Source organism: Anthonomus grandis, chromosome 2, assembly GCF_022605725.1.
Source record: "Anthonomus grandis grandis chromosome 2, icAntGran1.3, whole genome shotgun sequence".
Taxonomy (NCBI): domain Eukaryota; kingdom Metazoa; phylum Arthropoda; class Insecta; order Coleoptera; family Curculionidae; genus Anthonomus; species Anthonomus grandis.
This window is the reverse complement of record NC_065547.1, coordinates 6,076,131-6,100,670: the sequence shown is the minus strand read 5'-3', so window position 1 is coordinate 6,100,670 and position 24,540 is coordinate 6,076,131. Positions and strand designations below refer to the sequence as shown.

At 30.4% G+C, this 24,540-nt stretch overlaps 1 protein-coding gene across 4 annotated transcripts in view; it reads right to left on the bottom strand.

Annotated features, from left to right (window-relative positions):
• Positions 1–24,540, bottom strand: part of LOC126750468 (alpha-tocopherol transfer protein-like) — a 54,378-nt gene that overhangs the window by 14,204 nt on the left and 15,634 nt on the right. For 2 of the 4 annotated variants that reach the window (XM_050460094.1, XM_050460096.1), the window contains exons 2-5: positions 10,869–11,048; positions 10,595–10,816; positions 4,816–5,009; positions 4,545–4,761 (exon numbers count right to left, since the gene is read on the bottom strand). In XM_050460094.1, coding sequence (XP_050316051.1) covers positions 4,545–4,761; positions 4,816–5,009; positions 10,595–10,816; positions 10,869–11,046 — 811 coding nt within the window. In that variant the 5' untranslated portion in view covers positions 11,047–11,048. Of the gene's footprint in view, positions 1–4,544; positions 4,762–4,815; positions 5,010–10,594; positions 10,817–10,868; positions 11,049–11,129; positions 11,161–11,181; positions 11,303–24,540 lie in introns of those variants that run through there. The other 2 variants (XM_050460097.1, XM_050460098.1) reach the window with 2 other exon arrangements.

The following is a 24,540-nucleotide window of genomic DNA, read 5'->3' as shown; positions in this document are numbered from 1 at the left end:
TTTTTTAATTCTTAAAAAAAACATAATTTTATTTATTCGAGGCACATTTTTTTCCTTAAACTTCAATTTTTTAGTTTGCATTTTTGGTAGTTTTCTTTCCATTTCCTTAAAATTTTTCCTTGTAAATTTCGCAATTTTTTATATTCTTCTAGATTTTTTGTCACACATTTTTATAATTTTTAACAAATAATAATAAATATCTTATCCATTCCAGGTATTTGTTCGATAACACTTTATATTTTTTGAGTTTTTTTTTTTTGGATAGTTTTAAGCCTTATTGACTTTTTTTTTCATAATAAATCTCGCAATAAAATCTCAATTTAATCTTTGAATTTTCTAGTTTCATTTCCTATTTTTTGATAATTTTCAGGCGTTAACAAGTGTCCAAAAATCTTATCCATTATTCTCTAAGAGACCAACATACAAAATTGACAAAAAACAAAGAAAAACACAAAGTCACGGTCTCACAACATGTAATTAAACGGGCTACACGTGTTTCGTTCTAGTAAGAGCATCATCAGGCCTAAAATAAAAATACTACTTAAACAAAACTAAAAATTTTTTTATTACGAAATTTCGTTTCATTATTAATTTCTCTGCTTTTTTTCTATATATTTCTGATATTATTTAGGAACTAAATAATAATTTTAATATCTTATTTGTTCCTGGTTTACTTTTTTTAAAAGTCTTTTGGATATTTTTTGAGGATTTTTTACACGTTTTTATATAATTTTCAGTCTGTTTCGATATTAACTATGTTTTTTTTTGCATATTTTGAATTTCCTTGATTCTTTATTACAATTCTAAATGTTTTAGAAATTTACAAATTAAAACAAAAGTTTTTGCTCTTAGTTTTTTTTTATTGTTTGAGCATCTTCAAAAAACCATGATGGTAATCTTATTTATTCTAGCTAATTTTTTTAATGAAATTTTCCCACCCTTCATTATTTTTTTATTTTTTTTTCTTTCGTATATTTCTCTATTATTTGGAAATTTTCACAAGATAATTATAATAATAATTGTTTTTACTTATTCCATGCACCGTTTGCATAAAACTGGGGTGATTTTTGATATTTGGTGGCTTTAAATAGTTTTAAATTGATGGCTTATTTTTGGAAAATTTAAGAAAAAAATGATTTAGATAATTCGTAATTTTTATAGTTTACTTATTTTCATGTATTTCGAAAAAAAATTCGACAGGAACAAAATTTGTTAGTCGTGCTCGAGAGTAATTTTGGATATTGCTTTTTATTTAGTTTTTCAGAAATTTCGTAGTTTCTTTTAATTATCTTGCTTTTTATAAGTTTTTAGTTTTTTTTTTAATTTTTAAAACCATAATTTTATTTTTATTCCATGCACATCTCTCCTAAAACTTGACCTTTTTTTTATTTTTTTTTATGCGTTGTGTAGTTTTCTTTCCATTTTCTTAAAATTGTTCATTGTAAATTTCAAAATTTTTTAAATTCTTCTAGATTTTTTGTCACATATTTTTGTAATTTTCATCAAATAATAATAATAAATATCTTATCTATTCCAGGCATTTGTTCCATAATACTTTATATTTTTTTAGTTTTTTTTTGGGTAGATTAAAAAAAATTTATTGTTATTCATTATAATATCGGAAATATACCTCAATTTAATCTTTGAATTATTATTTTGATCATTTTCGGCCACAATATCGAATACTTCGGCCTGGAAGACAGTGGCGTGCTCCTCCAGCGAGTATGCCCTACTGGTATGTGGGATCCCACCACAAAGCCCTGATCCAGCTCTGTTATTCATTCTGGAGCCATCTGTGTACCAGATGGTCCCCCTATTTAGCAATGCAGGTCTGTTGGACTGCTGCCACTCCTCTTTGCCTGCAATGTGCGTCACGAATCCCTCGCAGTCCACAGTCACTGGAGCCATGCAGTTACTGCCCGTCAGAAGGAGAGGACATTCCTGTATGCCCGTGACCAAATTTTTCCGTGACCGGTCTCGCCAGCACGTAGTTCGCCGAGGACGAATAGCCTGTACGCAGTCCTCATTGCCTCGAATTGCACAACGAGGTCCAGAGGCGGAAGGCTCAGCAGAGTCTCAAGCGCTCTAGTTGGCGCCGTCCGTATGGAAGCCGTTATGCTGAGACATGCAAGACGTTGAACTCTGTCCAGTTGAGCACGAATTTTCGCTTTCTCCGCACATGGCCACCAAACGATAGCCGTGTGAGAAGAGGTCTCACAATGCGCGAGTAGATCCAGTTGAGGATCTTAGGAGACAGACCCCAGGTATTGCCGAAAGCCCGCCTGCAGGCCCATAGCGCGCAGGTGGCCTTCTTCATTCTGGTGTTTGCATGATCATGCCAGGAGAGTTTGGGATCTAACTTGATTCCCAAAAATCTAACTGTCCTGGAGTAATGCAGCTGCACGCTACCTAGAGATATAACAGGGGCCAAAGTTACGTCTCCTCGTAAATAGTAGGAGCTCTGCTTTTTGGGGTTAATCCTGAGACCCCCCGAGAGGTACCATATGTCCATTATACGCAGGACTCTCATCATAGGGCCCCGCATTGAGACGGCTCTCTCCTTGTGCAAAGAATTACCAGATCATCAGCGTAGGCCTGTGTGTATAGGCCAGCATTGTTTAAAAGGCTGTCAACCACAAGGCACCACAAGGTAGGGGACAATACTCCTCCCTGCGGGCAACTCCTAGCCGCCAACGTTTCGACAATCTCGTTGTTGAGCTGGGCAGATACATGACGTTTCGAGAGCATGGCTTCTATCCAGCTAACCAAACAGGGTTCTGAGGCGCGGCTGTCGAGTGCTTGGCAGATTAATGCGAAAGGAGTGTTGTCGAACGCACCTTTAATGTCTAGAAACGCACCCAGACAGGCCTTGCCACTACCCAGAGCACCCTCCACCTTCCTCACGAGGTGGTGTAGGGCCAGGTCCGTGGATTTGCCTCGCCTGATAGGCGTATTGGTGCACATGCAGTGGTTTGTTGACCAGGATGCTTTCCTTAAGGTACCGATCAATCAGCCTCTCCATCGCCTTCAACATAAAGCTGGTAAGGCTGATAGGTCGGTACAATTTGGGATCTGTAAAATCACTTTTTCCGGGTTTCGGAATGAAGACGACTTTCACTTGACGCCATTACTTTGGGACGTAGCCCTGAGAAAGGGACGTCCTGAATAGTCTGACTATGTGTGGACTTTTAACCCGTTTTGCAAAAGGCATGGATATAATCCATCCATGCCCGGAGATTTGAAGGGGGGAAATGTCTTGATTGCCCATTTCACCCTCTCGTAGGTAATTATTCTTCTAGCAGTCTCGAACTCTAAGCGAATCGGAGCCCGAGAACAGCTAGGAGGATCGCGAGATGAGTTGGAGTCTGGGAAGTGAGTGCGCAGCATAACCTCCAGTGCTCATTGGTAGTAAAGCCACCATCTGGAAGTGACAGCGACCCCAATTTAGTTCCAGGTTCTTTGGACAGTACTTTGCACAGTCGTGCTGTGGAGGGACACATGCTCCTTTAAATTTATTTTCTTTAAATAAACATTTTTTTACCCACCATTTATTTATTTTTTTAATTTTCTTTTTTTACTCAATATTTTTTGCGAATTTTTACAAAATAATAATAATTTCATTTATTTAAATATTCTAGGTACTTTTTCTATAAAAATAGAGTTTATTTTTACACCTCTTAACCCACTAGTTTTAGGTTTTATATTGTTAATTATAAGTTTGTACTTTCTCGAATCTTGCCTTGTTACCATATTTGTAGCAAATATGCTAAATAAACATATTATTATTATTAATATTATTTTTTATTTTCAACATTTTCAGAAATACAAAAGAAAAATTGCTGATTTAGATAATTGATAATTTTTGAGTTTTCCTGTATTTTCTTAAAAGTTTTTAAATTTTCAAGCATTTTCAAATAAACAAAACATAAAAAACAATTTGGCAGTCATTCTTAAGAGCATTTTTAGAAATTGCTTTTTATGTCTCTTATAATTTTATTCTTCAGAGATTTCGTAATTTATTTTAATTGTTCTCTTCCTTCTCATATATTTTTAATTTTTTTTAGTCGTTCTTCTTTAAGTCCCATGTTCTCTTAGAAAATTACTTATTATCATAGCTATTTTCACATAACACATTTCTCATTTATTTTCCTTTCAATTCTTGGTTTAATTTTTTCAGTGTACTCATTACCTTCATTGAGCACTGTTCCTAAGTATTTGTATTTACTCACTTTCTCTACTAATTCTCTATTGATCCATAGATTTTCCTGTTGCTGAACTGATTTTGTAATGGTAAAAAATTTTATATTTAAGGTAAGTTCGCTCTCCTTTTCTATTGCGTCGGCTACAAATATGTTGTCGTCTGCATACCGGGTATTGTTGTAAACGGAAATTTTAAAATTTTATTCTAATTTCTTCTTCTTGATATATGATGCTTTTTAATGTAACAAAAATTTCAGAAATACAAAGCTGGAAATTCCCCTTAAACCTTTTTTTTAACTCCCATTCAATTTAGTTAGAATATAAATAAAAAAGATCATACTTACCGATCATTTCAGACATGGGCATGGTGCCACCATACTCCTTGGGCAAAACCTCTTTTTCCACATAACCGGCCTCAAGCACCTCCTCGATATTCGAGTACAACCTCACTCGACTCTTAATCTTTTCCGATATAAGAGACATTCCCCAATCCAAGGCGAATTTCATCGAAGGATGTATATTGAACCCGTGCACCTCTTTATGACGCATCGGTAAGGTTTTCTTAAAAACAAAGATAAATTAGAGATTATTAGAGAGAGATTTAAAACGAAGTACCTCTCCATTTTTGACAATGCGCACCGCTTCCCTGATGGTGAACAATGTTAGATAAGCGAAACCCACTCCGGAACCGTCGGCAAAATGGACGAATCCTCTCACTTGGTTTTCTTCGTCTTCCATTAGGGTTTCATAGACGATTCCGTGGATTCGGCACATGTCTCCGTTGGTGAATTTATTTAAATCAAACACACCTAAATTGGATAATAAAGTTGGTACGTTAATACGTCCATAAAAAAAAATAGTGGCATAGAACTAGAAAAGTTTCAAGATCTTATGAATATAAATAAACAAGAGATAAATTCAACCCATAACAACGATCAAAATACTCCATAGATAGCTGATCTAGCAATAGATTTAAAGGATCAGAATAAGTATGATGTAAATTTAATATTTTGGACACAGAAATTGACATTGACTGGTTATAATGTGTGCTAGTAGAAAGACTGGTGAAAGATAATCTCAGAATTAAACGAATAATTCAGGTATGTACACAGAAAAAACATTGGTTGCAATTAAAATAGTTTACAATAAGAGGGAATATTTTGTAATTTCTCTTTCTAGGTCTCCTAGTTCTTCAAGGGTTGAGTTCGACATTTTTTTCTTTGGGTGGCGTGAGGAAAGCATTCTTCGTAATCAATCTTCTATCATGATACGATTTATAAAATTCGAGAATCAAAAAAAATTAAAAATATTTTAATTGATGTGAGTTTATTTGATATTGTGAATGACACAACCCGGTCAGGTAAAGATAAGGATTAAATTATTGGTGTAATGTTAGCAAACCATTAAAATATGTTTCAACAATGTATATTCAAAAGAGCCAAGAATCTCGCAAAGTAGAGGAAGATATATTGATTTTATTACTTTAAACAAGATACTGGAACAGGGCAATTTTATTTATATTCATGCAAATATAAATTAAAATTATTATGAACTTATTAGTATCATAATAAGTGCATTAGATATTATAGCTCCGTTGAGAAAAGTTAAAATTTATCTTAGATATAAAGTTTGGTAAAACGATGTTGTGAAAGCTGCTACTAGAAGTAGGGATGTAAGTTATAAGTTATATAAAAAAAAATCAAACTTCTGATATCTTCAAATTACCAAGAAAAAATAAATTTGGCAGTAAAAACAATAAGGGATGAAAAGAGAAAGTACTATGAAGACAAAGTATATGGAAATAAGTGATGAATTTATAGGAAGTAGACATTAACGGCGTAGTTATTAATAGGAAAAATAGTTTACTCAACAAATTGAATCAGTATTTTATAGACATTATAAATGAAATTCTATTACATTATAAACAAATATGTCTGCTTATACAAAGATAAATACTCGAACTCATGACGATAAATTCCAGGGTTGTATTTCGACCCCTGATAATTCTAAGAACCCTTATCAGCGCTATCCCATGTGGTTCTCGAGATTTTTATTTATTTATCGAGGTATCGAGTTCGTATACAAGAATCTTGGTCAAAGTTAAAAATGATAATAACATTTCAATAGGAGATCGAATTGTTTATATAGTTCAAAATTTGTTTTTTCGTATACTAACGAAAGCGAACCCTCTTTCTTAGGTGATTCACACACAGACGAAACTTCTTTTTCCTCAAATTCATTGGAAATAGTGAAAGTTGGAGGTACGCACGCGAAAAACTCAGAGGCGTGTTATTGAGTCATCGTTTTCTGCTTCTGAAATGGAGCGAGACGAAGAACCCACAAGACATCATTGGATAACTAGATCTTGACCCGCTGGTCTAGTGATTTAACTAAAGATTTCAATAAGGATACTTGAGATCGATAGGCAAAAATTCCTTTCTGAGATAATTGTCCCTTATTAGAAGCCCCAAAGGTAAATTTTAAAATAAAAGCTCTACTTTCTAGCGCTGATACCAAAAAAGACTCTTTTCTGAAATTTTGCAAGGGACTCACTTGCATAAGATATGCTTTAGACGAACTTCTTAAAAGTTCATCCCAGATCATGATAGAATCTTCGCAGATGTTATGTGAGGCGCATTATTTATTATCTGTACATAGAAAACACTAACTTTACTCATTTATAAAGGATCAAAATCCGATGAATGGATATTTGGTAAAGATTTTGGTGAGAGGACAAAGGTGTTATTAAACAAACTCTCCCCAAACAACGAACAGAGACCAAGCACTTCTGATGGCAATTTAAAGTCCAGCCGTCAGTCACCAAGAACCAAGATGAAGTTTTCTCAACATGAAAAATTCAACTGAAGAAACACGATACAAGAGACAAAGAGGACGAGAGATGATTACAAGCAGATCCTAGGACAGAAACATTGGAAAAACAGAAGGAACTAGAATAGGTACCGAATAACTAATATGCAGGTCAAATTGCTCTTTTTTTTTAAATAATTGGCGTAAACAGAAGACCCACAAGTCTTATAAGTCGAAGGATATATAATTCCTTTTGTAACTATATATATTATATACCCTTTATATTATACACCCTATATATTATACACCCTTTCAGTCAAAAGTACTTTCCTTATAAAATAATTATTATCTTAAGAAAGTAGAAAATATTGAAATTAGCATTACCAAAATCGTATCAAACAGTGCTATTGAGCAATGTAAATATAAAAAAGCGAATTTTTATTTCCTTATTTTCTAGTGGCAAAACCAAATGGCGACCTTAGATTTGCGTTAAATTTAAAATCGTTAAACAAGCTCGTAGACATTACATTTTAAATTCGAAAATTTTTAAAATGTAAAAAACATACTATCTCGCAAGGTACTTATGTGACTTAAGGGGTGCTTATTACGTGGTTCCAAATAATAAGAAGAGTAGATTAGATACTTTTTAAGATTTGCATTTAAGGACCGTCTTTATGAATTTACATGTCTTCCGTTCGGATTATCAACTGCGCCATATGTGTTTTGTAAATTAGTTAAGCCAATTATGCATTTTCCAAGATCCAAAGGTTTCTTATCAGTTAATTACTTAAATGGATTTTTATAAATTTCTTAATCTAGAGACGATAATCTTAGAAACTTTTCAGTTACTTGTAATTTACTTCTCTTATTGTGTTTTATTATCAATGTTGAAAAGTCAAACATGTTACCATCCCAATCACGGATATTTTTGGGGTTTCATATAGATTGCAAGAAATTTGAGATCAGATTACTAAAGGAGAAGTTTAAAAAATCATTTCTACGTAAAACTATATCAAAGAGTCAAAAAAGTTTAAAATTCGTAAATTTGCTAAACTGATTGGCTATTTAATTTTAATTTTCTCAGCATATACTTACGGTTGACTAAATGCCAAGGAATTAGAATACTTAGAGCCCAAATATGAAGAAAACACATATAAGCAATTTAGAACTTATGGTCGCTTTTCTAGCTTTAAGGAGTTTTGCTAAAAACTTATTAGATTGTAATATATTAATAAGAAGTGACAATAAAACTGTTATAACTCCTATTAACTAAATGGAAAGTTGGAAATATTCTCTCAATAGACATGGGTGTTTGCACCTTACATATTATCAAAAAATAATATTTACACAGATAGAGAATCCTTTTTAATAATGTATCAAAAAGAATTTTTTTTATTTTTAATAATCTAAATTTTTAAGAAAAAACTAAATTTGCCGCAATAGGCAGTGCATAAACTGATTAAACAATATTATTTATACTGTCAATAAATAGTATACATTATAAATACAAGATAGGTACCAATACTAGGAATGCAACACCGTAGTAGTGTACACATATTACTTTAGAGTAGTACCCTTATTATTTTTGAAACACCTGTAAATATTTCAAAAATGTCATTTTTTTTAAATTTTTCATTGTCTTTCGAGAACTTCAAATGCTTTTAATTTTTTCCAGGCATTTAAAGTAATTTTCTATGTTTTCTAAGCTTCTTTATAATGACATCAAATTAATTTTCCATTTGATTTTAGAAAATTACGTTAAATGCCTCGAAAATTATGTAAAAATCCTGGAAAATATTTTTTTTAATTATTGAAATCTATGGAAGGCATAAAAATTTCCATTAAATGTCTAAAATAAAATATAAATATAATCCGGTTTTCTGGAGAACCTACAGAATTACGTTCAATGTCTGGAACTCATAAAAAATCACTCCAATTTGGGAAATAGAAAAACTGATTCTAAAAGCCTGAAATAAAACAAACTTTATTTTAAATGCCTGGAATAGCTAAAAAATTACTAGTTAAACCGGGAAAGCTTATCAAAATAGTCTAAAAACATAAAAATTTATAAAATAAAAAAAATTAATAACCTCAATAATTCACCCTAAGAACCTAAAATTAAAGTAATAAAATTTCAATAATAATTGTTTGATAATTTTAAAAAATTAAAAAAATATTCCAAAAAATTCAAATTAAAAACAAACAACTTAAAACCATAAAAAGTTAAAATTGAAAAATTATTTCAAATAATCAGACGTGGAAAAAAAGTCCATAATCCTGAAATAAAATGATATATTATTTCAAATGCCTGGAATATAAGAATGCTTGGAAAATCCAGAAAATGTTAAAATTTATTTCAAAAATTTTGACTTTAAAAACTAAAAAGAATAACGTCTTTTAAAACGTTAAAATTAAAAGATAATTTTTTTGAAATAATAATAATAATAATTTGGCGAAATTGTCGGGGATTATTTCGGCTACAAATGTGTTTATTATTTCTATTAAAAATGCCACAGTTTGTAAACGTACTTTCATCAATCCAAATCATATTCTTAAGAAAATTGAGATAATCAGTAAAAGGTTTTTCAACTAAGTTAATTTTAAATTGCTTAATTCCACTTTTTTAAGTTGTTTCTAAACACTTGTATAAGAACAAAAATATTTTGGTAAACTTTCCGTGTAGATTTCTCTGGGTTCTCATTTAATTCAAGTATTTTTTAATGTAGCGCAATAAGTATAAAAATCGCTAATCCATACCTCATTAAGTAATAAGTTTTCTTTAGTTTTTTCATCCATTCTATCTCTGTATTTATTTTTAGGCCTATTAAAAAAACCAAACACGAAGATTTTTCTTAAAAATTTTATATAAAGTATAGCGTGGTTACTGTCACTTCGGATATATCAACAAATATATTTCTGACATTCTATTTGTATTTCTATAATAATTGTTTATAATTGTTTAAAATAATTAAACACAATTGCTTAAATTATTAGTAAAATACTTGTCACTGTTTGCTACGGCACTAAAAACATACAAATATTTAAAACATATGATATTTATGACAATTTATATAACCTTGTCTTGTCAGTTTATGATGCAGCCAACTGCTGCAAATTTAGTTTTTTTCGAAAAATTTGGGTCTTTACAAAAAATTAATATTACTTATGATACATCGTTAAAAAGGTACTTTTGCACATAGTTGATGATAGTTGGCAAAAGACGAAACGTCGTATATTAAAAATTTAAAAACACCATCATGTAGCACGAAAAAAGTAGCGACGCAAAAGTGCATATTATTTTAAAATGCACTAAGAAAGAAGCTCAGAAAAAAATAAAAATCAATTTTTAAAAATTTCGGATATTTTCAAATATCTTCGAAACAATAGCTTCTTCGGAACTTAAGCTAAAAAATTCTCAACTTTACCCTAATTAATAACCATCTTTGTATCTCTTATACATTCCGATATCTCCATATTGAGGGTCGAATTTAAATATTATATATATTACTCCTTGCATGCCACAATATTCCTTAATCAAATTTATCCTGAATACTCACGGTTTTAATCCAAGAAACTCTTAATTTACCTGGTCTGGCCACAATAACTCTTCGGCCTTTACTATCTCTCTTAGGACAAGCGAACATGTATCCCAAATTCGTGAGCTCTTCCATCATCGGAATGGTAATATCCAGACAATTGAATGCCACCCCGAAAGTTTGACGCAGTAGCACGTATCGTTCCAGAGCCTCTTTCGCTTGCTCCACACTAAACTTCTTAAAGCGTAAAAACCGCAAAAGGAACTTGGCATCTGAAAACATTAATATTAACATCCAAAAGAGAACAATTAGATATATACTAACCCATTCTGCAGTTCTTTATTTTCGGATTCTGCTTGATCCATTCCCTCATCGATTCCAGAGCTGACTCTCTGGAATGCGTGTCTTCTCGTAGCTCCTCCCTGGCTATTTCCTGGACCTCTTCTGATAACGTGCATACGTAATTATCAGGTTCGGTAACCCACTTGCGAGGAGTAGTCATTTCTGAAATATTATTAATAATAAGGAAATCTTGTCCGCTGTAGTAATATGCGAATAAATAATTAGAAATTATCGAGGCGATACCTAGTGACCTACTAAAAGGACAAAACGATGCCAAGTAGAACGTGTTACTCACCAGGTGACCCACTGATCGGTTATATAACATGTTACGTTCAGATAATTCACTTTCACTAAATACAAGATATTCTTTGTTTACTTTGGGTGGTGTTGGACTTTTACAGCTGCTAAATGGTGAATAATAAGCAGACGGTTTAGGAGAAGGTGCACTTTTTTAGTGCTGCTTGATGAGTTTTCCTAATTTATTTACTTTATTATTGAAACAAGGTTTTCCTACTTCGTGCTTGTCAAAAATTCTTAATTTCTTCAAGAACTACTTGACTCAGCTTAGTGAAACAAATACTGAAACATTGAGATAATATTCCTCTACAAATTTTGTTTTGAATGTAACGAGATTCGAGAAAAACATTTTGAGTTTTTTAGTGTTTTTTTGAGGAAGAAAGATTGACTCCATAGGTTAAACTTATCAAATAAATTGTCATTAATAGCATAAAGAGGTTATCAAATTTTTTTTAAATTTAATGAAAGCATTTTTGCCGTTGATTCTTGATTTATACTCTATATTTCATAAAATAATTATTTAAAGCATACAAAGCCTTTAAAAGCTTATTACAAATTATACTCATAAGAGTTCATTAAGTAATAACTAATAATTGGTAACCTTTAACAATCAAAAGGATTCTTATTTAAAGCGTGCAGAGACTATAGGAGCTTATCGAAATGTAACAATTTTTTTATTGTTGCCAGATTGCAGAACTTTGAAATTAAATAAATTATCATTCAAAGCCTAAAAATCCCATAAGAACTTATTAAGATTTTAAATTTTGTTGTATACTTGACCTTTAAATCAATGAATTGTTTACTTAAAACAAACTTAACTTCTAAGAGTATATTTAAATTTTATTAATAATTTATAGTTGATGAATCTTAACAATTAATAAAATCCCTATTTTAAGCATACAAGGCCTATGATAACTCATTAAAATCTTACCAATTTTTATGTAAGCTTTTGATTTATAAACCTTTAAATTTAATCAAATATTTATTTGAAGCATATAGAGCATACAAAAACGTACCAAGATCTGAATAATTTTTGTGTGATATAGTGAACCTTTAAATCGACTAACAATTTTTATATTAATGATCACATAATCCTTAAATCAATAAAATGATAACTTTAACTATAAAAGGCCCTTAAGAGCTTATCAAAATCTTTATTATATTTAAAATTTATAAATTTGTAAGTTAAAGATTTATAAACCTTTATAATCAAATAAATAATTACTTCATACAAAACCTATAAGAGCTAAGCAAGATTTTTAAATTTTTTGTATATTTGACCTAATATTGAACAAACCTTTAAATCAATAAATTGTTTATTTAAAATATACTTAACTTTTAAGAGTATGTTTAAATTGTAGCAACTTTTGATAAGTAAACCTTTAAAATCAATTAAACAAAGTATAAGAAGTTGATAATAGCTTATTAAAACTTACCAATTTTTATGTTAGCTCTTGATTTATAAACCTTTATACTTAACAAATTATTTTTTAAGGCATATAGAGTCTATAAGAGCCTATCAAAATGTACCAATTTTCCTATATATCAATAAATTGTTTATTTAAAATATATTTAACTTCTTAGAGTATATTTAAATCCTATTAATGTTTATGTTAATTATTGGCATGCTTATCAGAACTTAGCATTTTTTCTGTTAGCTCTTAATTTATAAACTTTTAAAATTAATAAAATATTTATTGAAAGCATACAGAATCTACAAGAGCGTATCCAAATCTTAATAATTTTTGACCGATTAGTGAAGCGAATAACAATTTATGGATTAATGAACAAATAATCCTTAAATTAATAAATTGATCACTTTAGCTATAAAAGGCCCTTAAAAGCTTATCACAATCTTAGCAGTTTTAATGATAATTTATGGTTGATAAACCTTAACAGTCAAAAGAATTTTTATATAAAGCGTACAGAGCTTATGAGAGCTCATCAAAATCACAACAATTTTTATATTTTTGATCAAAAAGTAAACATTTAAATTATTAAAATAATTATTTAAAGCATATCAAGTCTATAGGAGCTTACCAAAATCTTAGCAATTTTAATAATAATGGTTGATAAACCTTAACAGCAAAAAGAATTATTTTTACTGTTAAGGTTTATCAATATTTAAAGCATGCAGAGAGCCTATGAGAGGACATTAAAATCACAACAATTGTTATATTTTTTATCAAATAGTGAACATTTAAATTATTAAAATAATTATTTAAAGCATACTAAACCTATAGGAGCTTATCAAGGTTTTAAAAATATTTTATATATTTGATCGAATAATAACCTTTAAATCAATAAATTATTTGTATAAAATATTTAAATTTACCAATTTTTGTATCATTAAACAAATAAGCTTTAAGTTAACAAAATGACAACTTAAAGCATAAAAGGCTCATAAGATCTTATTTAAAGCAATTTTAATAATAATTATAGTTTATAGACCTTAACAATCAAAAGAATTTTTATTTAAAGCTCATTAAAATCACAATAATATGTGTATGTTTCATCAAATAGTGAATATTTAAATTATTAAAATAATTATTTAAAGCATATAAGTTCTATAGGAAGTTATCAAATGTAACTTTGAAATGAAAATTTTTTTACCATTGCCAGATTGCAAAACTTACATATTAAATAAATTATTATTCAAAGCATAAAAATCCCTGAAGAGCTTATGGAAATCTTAGCAATTTTTCTTTTAATTATTGATATATAAACCTTTATAAACAATTAAATAATTATTTAAAGCATACGAAGCCTATAAGAGCTTATCAAGATTCAATTTTTTTTGTATATTTTACTGAATAATAACCCTTTAAATCAATAAATTGTTTATTTAAAATATACTTAACTTTCAAGAGTTTATATAAATTTGTCGCGAAAAGGTGGTTCCTATTAAAAGACAAATTTTTTGTTGAGATTCGACGCGAAAAGGGTATACTTTGGCAATAAAAATGATGAATGGCACCTTACCTTTGGAATTTCTAGATGTGAGTGTCGCAGGGATCCCTGATTTCCTCTGGAGAACTTGACTGGATTCTGCTTGTTTCAAAGCATTCACTTAGATTAAATTTTCTTAAAAACAATGTAGACTTTTGCAAAAAAGAACTTGCGAAGAACTACTTTTTGAGAATTACTTTTTTAATATGCTTGAAGAGAGAGAGAGAGAGAGACGACTGGTGGTGCTTCAATCGCAAGACTGCTAAGTCGTCTGCGCATCCAGGTGCCAACCAAGTATTGCCAATGTATAAATATAAAACTTTAACTTTAGACGCGGGAAATAATTGTTGCAGCGACAAAATTTAATAATTTTTAATAATAATTTATGGTTGATAAATATTAACAACTATTAAAATTTTTATTTTTGGCATGCACCTATAAGAATTTATTAAGATTTTAGCAATTTTCTGATCACAAATTCACAAGAATAATATACCTTCAGTTTTTACATACAGTGCTTTTATTTTAATTTGAACCACCCTTAATCACTCGTTAAAGAAAACACGCAAAATTTAGATATACAGAGGGATGTTTGCTTTATGCTTTATTATTTAACCATTCCACACACCCTCAACACCGGTGCTGATGCTGGTTGAGGTCCAGCTAACCTAACTTTAATATGTCAAATCCTATCGTATGACACATCATTGTAAGCAGCATTGAAATCTCAATTCAGCAGTGACAAAGAATAGTGTCTGGTAATAATTAATATTTTATAGACATCATACTTATATCAAATGGCTATCTTGTAGTGTGATGATACATTATTTTAAAGGGCATACAATCTACCTCACAATGGGGTATACAAAATGTAAGTTTATAGACTTCGCGAGACAATAATAAAGTCTGTTTTGAAATTGCTCACGAACATTAGCAAGTCTTTGTCCGCTATAAACATTCGCAAGTAATCGATCCCTTAAATCATTCATATTTTTAGGTGGGATTTTATAAATTTTGCTTTTTAAATAGCCCTAAAGAAAAAATCTAATGGGGTTAAGTCTGGCGACCGTGCAGGCCATTCAATTACACCACGCCTGCTAATCCACATCCCCGGAAACTGTTTATTGCGTTTATCATGTTTATTACCATACGTTTTTACTGGTAAATTGCTTCACCTGCATTTTTTTGGCGAAGTAAGATGGAAAATTGTTTGCCACTTAAAAAAGTTGAAAATTTAAAAGTTGATAAAAGGTCTTTTATTACGACACATTTTTGCTTATTATTAGATTAATTATTGATATGTAGATCTTTATAATCAATAAAATAATCATTTAAAGCATATAAAGCTTATATCAAAGCATTTTTGAATAGTTCTTGATTTATAAACCTTTATACTTATTAAAATATTTATTTAATCAAGATCTTAATAACTTTTGTATTAATAATCAAAAAAGCATAAAAAGCCCATAAGAGCTTTTCAAATTCTTAGTAATTTTAATAATAATTAATGGTTGATAAGCCTTAACAATTAAAACAATTCCTATTTAAAGCCTGCAAAGTCTATGAAAACTAATTAAAATCACAGCAATTTTCGTATTTTTAAATAAATACCGAACATTTAAATTATTAAAATAATTATTAATAGCATATGGAACCTATATGAGCTTATCAAAATGTTATTGCCAGGCTCAATTTTTCTGTTAATTTCTGACTATAAGAGCTTTTCAAGGTTTTAGAAATGTTTGCACACTTGATCGAATAATGAAGCTTTCAGTCAACAAATTGTTAATTTATAGTTTATTTAACTTTTAAGAGTATATTTAAATCTTCTCAGTTTTAATAATAATTTATGGTTGATGAATCTAAATAATTATTAACATTCTTATTTAAAACATACAAGGGCTACAAGAGTGTATCCAAAATCTTAACAATTTTTGTATTTTTTACTGATTACGAAAGTGATAGTATATAGTGAACCTTTAAATTAATTCATAATTTTTGTTTTAATAAACAAATAGGCGCAAAAGGCTCATAAGAGCTTATCGAAATCTTAGCAATTTTTCTGTTAATTCTTGACTTATGAACTTTTATAATCAAATTAAAAGTAATCGTCAATTTTTCTTAAAGAAACAAGTTAATAAAAAAAAAAAAGCTGAAAGTTTGGTCAAAAGTCTAGAACTTATATTTAGGTTGAGAAATTCGAGACTTCTTAATATTGTTTTTTCAATATGTAATTTTTATAAGCTGTTATTTAGGTACTACTTTCTTTTTATCATAAATATTAATTTAAGTAGGTTGTAGTATTTTGTTATTTTTATTCAGGTCTGATGAGGCCTTTAGAAGCGAAACACATGTAACCTTTTTTTAAATCTAATATATTTTTGATCGAATAATGAATTTTTAAATCAATAAATCGATCAAAATAAAATCAACAAATCTTGGACAAGCAAATAAAAACAAATTAGAAAAAAAATATAAGCTCAAATTTTATGAAAAATTTTAATTTATTTATTTATATATTTATCTATTTAAGCCCTTATATTTAATTTACCCAATATTAGGAAATTTTTAAACATGTTAACTAAAACAACAATTAAACTAAGCTTCAAACACAACTGACCCCAATAGGTCACGATAATAAATATCACATTTATTAGAGAAAAAAAAATTAACGAAATAATTATGGTTTTAGGCCATCGAATTACGATGGAAAAATGTACTTTTACCGTTACACCGATAAAACCTAAACTCAATATATATTGTACAAAACTCCTAATTAACCATTTTGTTTTTTCTCTACAGTCGAATGATGATGTGTTTGCCCTTATCAAGTAATCAGGAAAAGTCGTGTAAAGAGTCAGGAAACAGAGAAACTTCTTCGAGGGATTACGTATCTTCTTCAGAAGAGTTATAAACGGGAACTAATGAGAAAAAATTAATCGAATTGACCAGAAATACAAAAACCTCGTCCTGGCACTACCTAACTTTTTCAGAAGAGCAGCAAGTTATGAGGAAAACTTGTCCAAACTACAAGGGAATATAAAACTTCTTTGACGAATTATATATTTTATTAATTAGAAAATCTGCAAACAGGTAGAAATTAGGAAAACTCGTCCAAATCATCAGGAACTACAAAACCTTCTTCTTCAGGAGAGTTATAAATGGAAGAAGAAAAAGAAGGAGAAGAAAAAAAAAGAAAAAGAAGAGGAAGGAGAAGAAGAAGAAAAAATCGTAGTAGAAATTGAAAAGATTTTAGTGATTTACTTACAGGACAAAATTCAGGTCAAAGTGATAACAAAAAAAAAATGATCCTTACAGAAAAATTAATTGTAAAAGTAATTAGGAAAAACTTCAATGATCTATTTAAAGGATAGAACAGTAATAAAAAATATAAAAAACTCATCCAGAATCAGACCGAACTAAATCATTAAAGTAACAATTAAGAAAACTGGAAAAACTCTATATATTCAGGATCGAGTAATAATGTTATCTAAAAATAATGAAATATTAAGAAATTCTCGTCTGACGATGTGGTTATCAGGCATACTGCAAATTACGTCTAAGGGTTGCCAATTTATTCAGAAAACTCACTTAAGGTAGTAGTTAGGAAAAACTCACAAAAGTACTAGTTAGAAAGACTGGAATAAGAATCTTTAAATCAATAAATTGTTTATTTAAAATATACTTAACTTCTAAGAGTATGTTTAAATTGTAGCAATTTTTGATATGTAAACCTTTATAATCAATAAAATTAAGTATATTTAAATCCTATCAATTTTTATGTTAATTATTGGTATGCTTATCAAAAGTTAAAATCTAAAGGAGCGTATCAAAATCTTAATAATTTTTGACCGATTAGTGAAGCTTTAAATCGAATAACAATTTTTATATTAATGAACAAATAATCCTTAAACTAATAAATTGATAACTTTAGCTATAAAAGGCCCTTAAAAGCTTATCACAATCTTAGCAGTTTTAATGATAATTTATGGTTGATAAACCTTAACAGTCAAAGGAATTCTTATTTAAAGCATATCGAGCCTATAGGAGCTTACCAAAATCTTACCAATTTTAATAATAATTAATGGTTGAGAAACTTTAACGTCCCGATTTGGTTCTGTGAGTTGTGTTTAAAAAGTAGTTTTCACAATATTCATCATCCTTAGATTAAGCATGAATCTCTGGTACTTCTTCAATTTGCCAAAAATTTTGTTTCATTTAAATTTTTAGTACTACATGTGGTTATGGTCCACCCAAAGTAAGTTTTAATGCATACTGGTTTATCTGGACCGTAACGAATTTTACCATCTTGTAAAATATATGGAAAAATATCATTTCCAAGCAAAAGATCGATTTAAGATTTTTTATAACAGTAAGGGTCCGCCAATTGCAAATCCGAAGGAAAAGTAAAGTTTTCTTTTGAAAAGGAAATAGAAGGTAAATCGTCGCATATTTTGTCCAAAATAACGGCATCAAGTGAAAGGGTATGACTTGAATTGTAAATTGATGAAATTATACAATGCACGCCATTTTTTGGCAGTAGCATACATAGAATTAAGACCATGCAGGGACATAGATATATTAAATGTGGATAAATGTAATTTATTAGCACAATTTTTCGAAATAAAACTGGACTGAGTTCCACCGTCAAGAATGGCTCTAAAAGTATGCCATTGATCAAAGGCATCTTTAATTTTTACTAACACAGTAGCAAGCAAAACTTCCTGATCATTTATTAGCATACCCACAGTAGAAGCTTTAGAAGTAGATGGCATTGGACTTTCAAGATTCCTAGTTGCCTTGACCGGCAAATTTGAATTTAAATTCTTATTAACGTTAAACTTTTCATTGTTTGATTTAAAATACAGTAAGGTATGATGCTCTTGATTGCAATTGCGACACCGTTTTTCAGATGTGCAACTTAAGGTCGGGGCACACATATCCGTACCGAGACCGCACCATGCCCGCAGCGTAGCTCGGCCGTGTCTCGGTGCGTTATCTCCCAAAACACACATGTCCGACACACGGCCGCATCCCGCATCGCATTGGACGGTCATGACGCACTTTAAAGTATTCAGTTTGGATCGAAACTTAATTGGGTTGGTACATTAAATTTATTTTAAAGAAAAATGTTTTCGAAATTTGGTAATGATCAACAAATGCAGCATTCGCAATACGAGAACAACTAAATGATTTCTTTAGTTCTGTAGAGGGCAGCGTAGATTGGCAGGAAAATACAGCCCTGGCAATTTAAATAATTTAATTTATGGATCATATTTGCCAGTTTTTTTAGATGTTGCATCTTTTTCGCTAAAATGTAGTAAATAAAATCTAGATCGTGTCAAATTCATGTTTTTTACTAGTTATTTGGTTTCTTCGCCGTAAAAACATATTTTCTAAGACGAAAATCCCAAACAACTAATGTATTGGTAATTAAACTTTGTAACCTTTTTTTATGTAAATTTAAAAACTAAATAAAAACCTAGTATATTTGAAATTTGCGTATACAACTATCGTTACGAGTTAATTAAGTTAAAATTAAATTAAAATTTTTGAATAAAAACTTTAACTTGAAGAAGTTTTATTTTGAAAAATTAATTAATATTTTTTATGCATATAGAAATACCAACCTTAGTTAATTTTAGTACTAAATAGTACTAAAATTCATTGTCTCCGGAATTACGTATATGTTCGAAATTTCACCAAAATCGGACAACTAGAAGTTGGTCGAATTTGAGTTTCAAGATTTGCACCGAACATACATAGTTAGTTACATATGTACATACATACATACATTGCAAGTTGAATAAAAGCTTTTCAAAAAACTGCATGTTTCCTATCCTAAAATATGAATTAGAACATTTTCTAGGTCATTTTTTTACACCTGATTTTACACACCACTTCAAATATCAACCTCAATCTTCGTTTGATTTTTGTAAAATGGGCTGTAATGCATTTTAGAAAAAAGAATCAATTTCACGGTGTATAAAATAATTACAACTGGAACAAATTATAATAGCCGCTTACTAAAACAAATTCGCTCATCTAGACAACCGGATGTTGCCAAACTCTACCTAATATACTACAAATTATTATAATTATTTTTTTTTTATTCATTAAACGGGAAACCCCCATTACAAAAAAAAATTAATTATAAAATACAGTTTTGTCAATAATTAATAATCCTTACTTAAACTATTAAGAGTTAAAGTACTCAACTAAAAAAAAAGACTCTAAAGTAAATAAACAAAAAAAACATCTTTGTATTAACTAATAAATTAGGAACATAAATTCTCACTTGGTTTACCCATCAAACAACATATTAATTAAAAATATTAATTGAACAATACTAAGTATTCAAAATTTTCATTAAACTACTCTTAAAAGACCCATATGAATTGCCAAAAACATCTAGCCTCTCCTCCCGATCTAAAAAATCTAGAGATCTCACCAAAAAAGAGTTTTTACCATAATTGGTTCTATGGAATCCAATATGAAATAAATTATTTTGTCTAAGTGTTCTCTGAGGAATAGAAAATTTAACTTGGGAAAGTAAATCCGGACAGGATATAATACCATTCAACAACTTATAGATAAAACAGATGTCAAATATTGTTCTTCTTTTATCCAAAGACAAAACTTTAACATAATTCAATATTTGGGAATAATCATGATTAGCAATAAGATCCAAATTAAACATGTAGTTATAATATCTTAAAAATTGGTTTTGCACACTCTCCAGTAATGACTTATAGACATTATACTGGGGAGTCCAGATAATTGAGCCATACTCAAGCTGTGATCGTACCAATCCCACATATACAGATTTGACAGCTTGCAATGATAACCCCTCACAATTTCTAAGCGTAAAACTCACCACTGTATTAGCTTTTACTACTATTTGGTCTATATGATTGCGAAGTTTAATTTCGTGTCAAACAGTATTCCTAAATCCTTAGCAACATCCTTTAATTGAAGTTTCTGGCCGTTAATTGTGTAAAATGATGGGATCCTACTTTTTTTCCTATGAAATGAAATTTGGAAGCATTTATTAATATTCAAATCCAACAAATTATTTTGGCACCACAGAGAAAGGCCATCAAGATTTTTCTGTAAGAGGCTGATATCAAGTTCATTCACAATAACCAAGAAAAGTTTGAGGTCATCAGCAAATAAACTAAATAACAAAGGAGAGCAGTGTCCACATTGTAGCACTCCAGAACAAACTTTAATTACCCTAGATATAAAATTACCAAGTTTAATCACTTGCTTTCTATCACTAAGAAAGCTAAGCAACCATTTTAGCAATCTATCAGAACCCTATATTTCTCAATTTTTCAATTAATAACAAATGATTTACCTTGTCAAACGCCTTGGAGAAGTCTGTATATACAGCATTAATTTGATACCCCCTCTCCAAGGCATCCGACAACTTGTTGTGGTATATGAGTAAATTTGTAAGAGTGGACCGACCACCTCTAAAACCATGCTGTTCCTCAACAATAATTTCTCTACATTGCCAATTTAAATGGGCAAACATAAGGCTGTCAAAAATTTTGGGGATGGATGACACTATGGACACACTACGATCATTTCTGACATCATCCCTCGACCCTGATTAAAAAATAGGAGAAATATAACCTTCCTTCCATATGTCTGGAAATGTTCCAGAAATAAGAGGCAAGTTAAAAAGTTTACATAGTTGCTGTGATAGTGCATATCGACAGTTTTTTAAAAGAATATTGGGGATTCCATCTGGACCAATCATTAACTTATTAGGGAAAGCCCCCAGCTTATCAAACACCTCAGCCAGACTTATGACAGGACAGTCAATATTAATCTGGCTAAAAGACTTTTCAGGTGGGGTTGTGTTTTCATTTGAATAGACTGCAGAAAAGTGAGTAGCGAATAAATCAACAATCTGCTGACCATCAGTTGCAACACTATTATCTAAAAACATTTCCCTTGGCACAATGTTAGATGCTCTCTCCTTATTTACGAACTTCCAAAAAATTTTCGGATTACTAGTCAAGTTCTCATTCAAAGTAGCAAGATAATTTCTGTAGCACTCTTGACTTAACCTTTTACACTGAGCTCTCAGAACGGTAAATTCATGATAATCTCTTTCATCATGGGATAGTTGGTATTTTTATGCTTACTTTTTATGAGAAATACCGATCTTCTTAATTCGGTAGAAAAATATGGAGGAAAGCTAGATGTCTTATATTTTTTTTGAGGCACAAAACATTGTATACCAAAATTTAAAATGTTATAGAACTCTGACACCATAATGTTAATATCATTAAAAATAGTATCCCAATTTATAGAAAAAAAATAATCATTTAAACCCTGATAGTTCCCATTTTTAAAATCAAAATAAAATTCCTCAACTTTAAGTGAATCCAACATTACATTGTTGTCTACTCTAGAATTACAGGTATAAGAAATATGATGAATTGAGTCACAAAAAAGTCGATCTGGAGACTTAAAACATTTCATGGCGCTATCGTTGGTAAACAGAAGATCCAGGAACACATCCCTGCTATTTGGCTTATCAATCATTTGGTACATATTAAAAAAACTATATATTTGTGCTAGAAACACGGCTGGTGAATTTATTGGACGGTCTACTTGGACCCCATTATGAGCATTTGACCAATTTACCCCTGGCAAACTGAAGTCACCCATGATGTAAAACTTAGTGCTAGGATACATAAAACAGATTTCTTCAATTGTGATGCAGTGATCACTATTTTTCGAATTAAATTTATTAAAAATATGTTTTATAAATTTAGACCCACCTTTTTTGTTCAATTCCAAAGAAATTTTCTTCCACACTCTGTCCTTATAATCTGTATTCCTATATTTCTAATTTTTTTGATCATACTACAGTGATGGATACTTGCTTACTTCCTCTATTAACCTTTCAATTTCCATTTTGAATAGCTAAATTTTATTGCTCGTTCGAGACGGTACAACGCACCGTCACCGTTGAAAATTAAACAAAACTATTCCCACTCGTCACGGATGCGGTGCGTGTTACATGCTCGGGCACGGTGCGCTGATGTTAAGACTTCGCCATATGATTCCTGTAGTGTTGTTGACAACCGAAACACGGCCGAGCTGCGCTGCGGGCACGGTGCGTCCTCGGTACGGATATGTGTGCCCCGACCTTTACAGTGTGAGCACTTGCAAGACAATTTACACAAGCTTTTTGGGTTTTTATGAAATCAAATCGATCCCTTGTTGTTTTAGAAAGGAATGACGGGCATCTATTAATTATGTGAGAGCCTTTGCAAAGAAAACATATAGAAATTAAATTTGATTTCTGGCTGTTTATGAATAAAGCAGAACGGTATTTTGGTTTATTTACATTAAAGGAGTTTTGTGAATTGAACGAATATTATAATTTGAGAAATTTTGTCTAGAAATCGAGGGTTTAGAATTTTCTTGAGAGTTAGATTCGTATAAAATTGACTCAAGTGCAATGCATTGCTTTTGTAAAAAATGCTTGACTGCCTCATATTTCGGTACGTTATTAGACGCGTGAAACTGTTCATTTTTGTTAAAAGCATCTAACAAATTTCTTAAAAAAAAGGCACTCAGAAGATATGCGTGGGCATTCTTCAATTAATTTCCAATAAGTAAAGGCCTGAAGGCGTCTATTACTGGATCTTTCTATTGTGGTGTTGTATGCAATAGGATAATTTTCATTGGTGATTAAAATATCAGCAATGAGGTTGTCCCTTTAGGGCACCTAATAAAAAATTACACATCGCGATATTACTTCAATTGCGTTTGGAATGGACCATAATAGCAAAGCTTTGATAAAATGTGGGAAATGTAGTTATTTCTCCATTAAAAGTAGATATATCGAGCCGAGGCAAATGATCAATCTCGTGAGAGTATTGTAAAGTAGAGCCATTAGGGGGAATAGAAGTATCCAGGACACCATTTTTCTCCAGCGGCAATTCAAAAAGTTGATAAAAAATTTTATCAATTTCATGGCAACGTTTAACAAAATCTAAACCTGTTTTTTCCTCAACCTTAATCTCGTCAGGAGAAGCCACAGGCACAGATTTACAGAATACCAGATGTGAAAGATCGCGGATATAAGCTCCCGATATTCGATGCCCTTGAAAAGGATGGTTTGCACTAGCCGCACCAATGCATTTTTAAGTTTTTTTTTTGTAGGGATAGATGTTCTGCACTATAATTTCGCTGGGATATTATAATCCATATATAATGTCAAAATAGAAATAGGCTTAAATAAAACAGAATGTAAGGGTTCTTGAGTACATTTTTATTACATTTAACAGATTTAAGGATCTTATTTAATAAAACATTAAAGGTGAAACAAAATTTTTAATTTTCTTTTAGTGATTATCTGATTTTTTGGCAGATGATA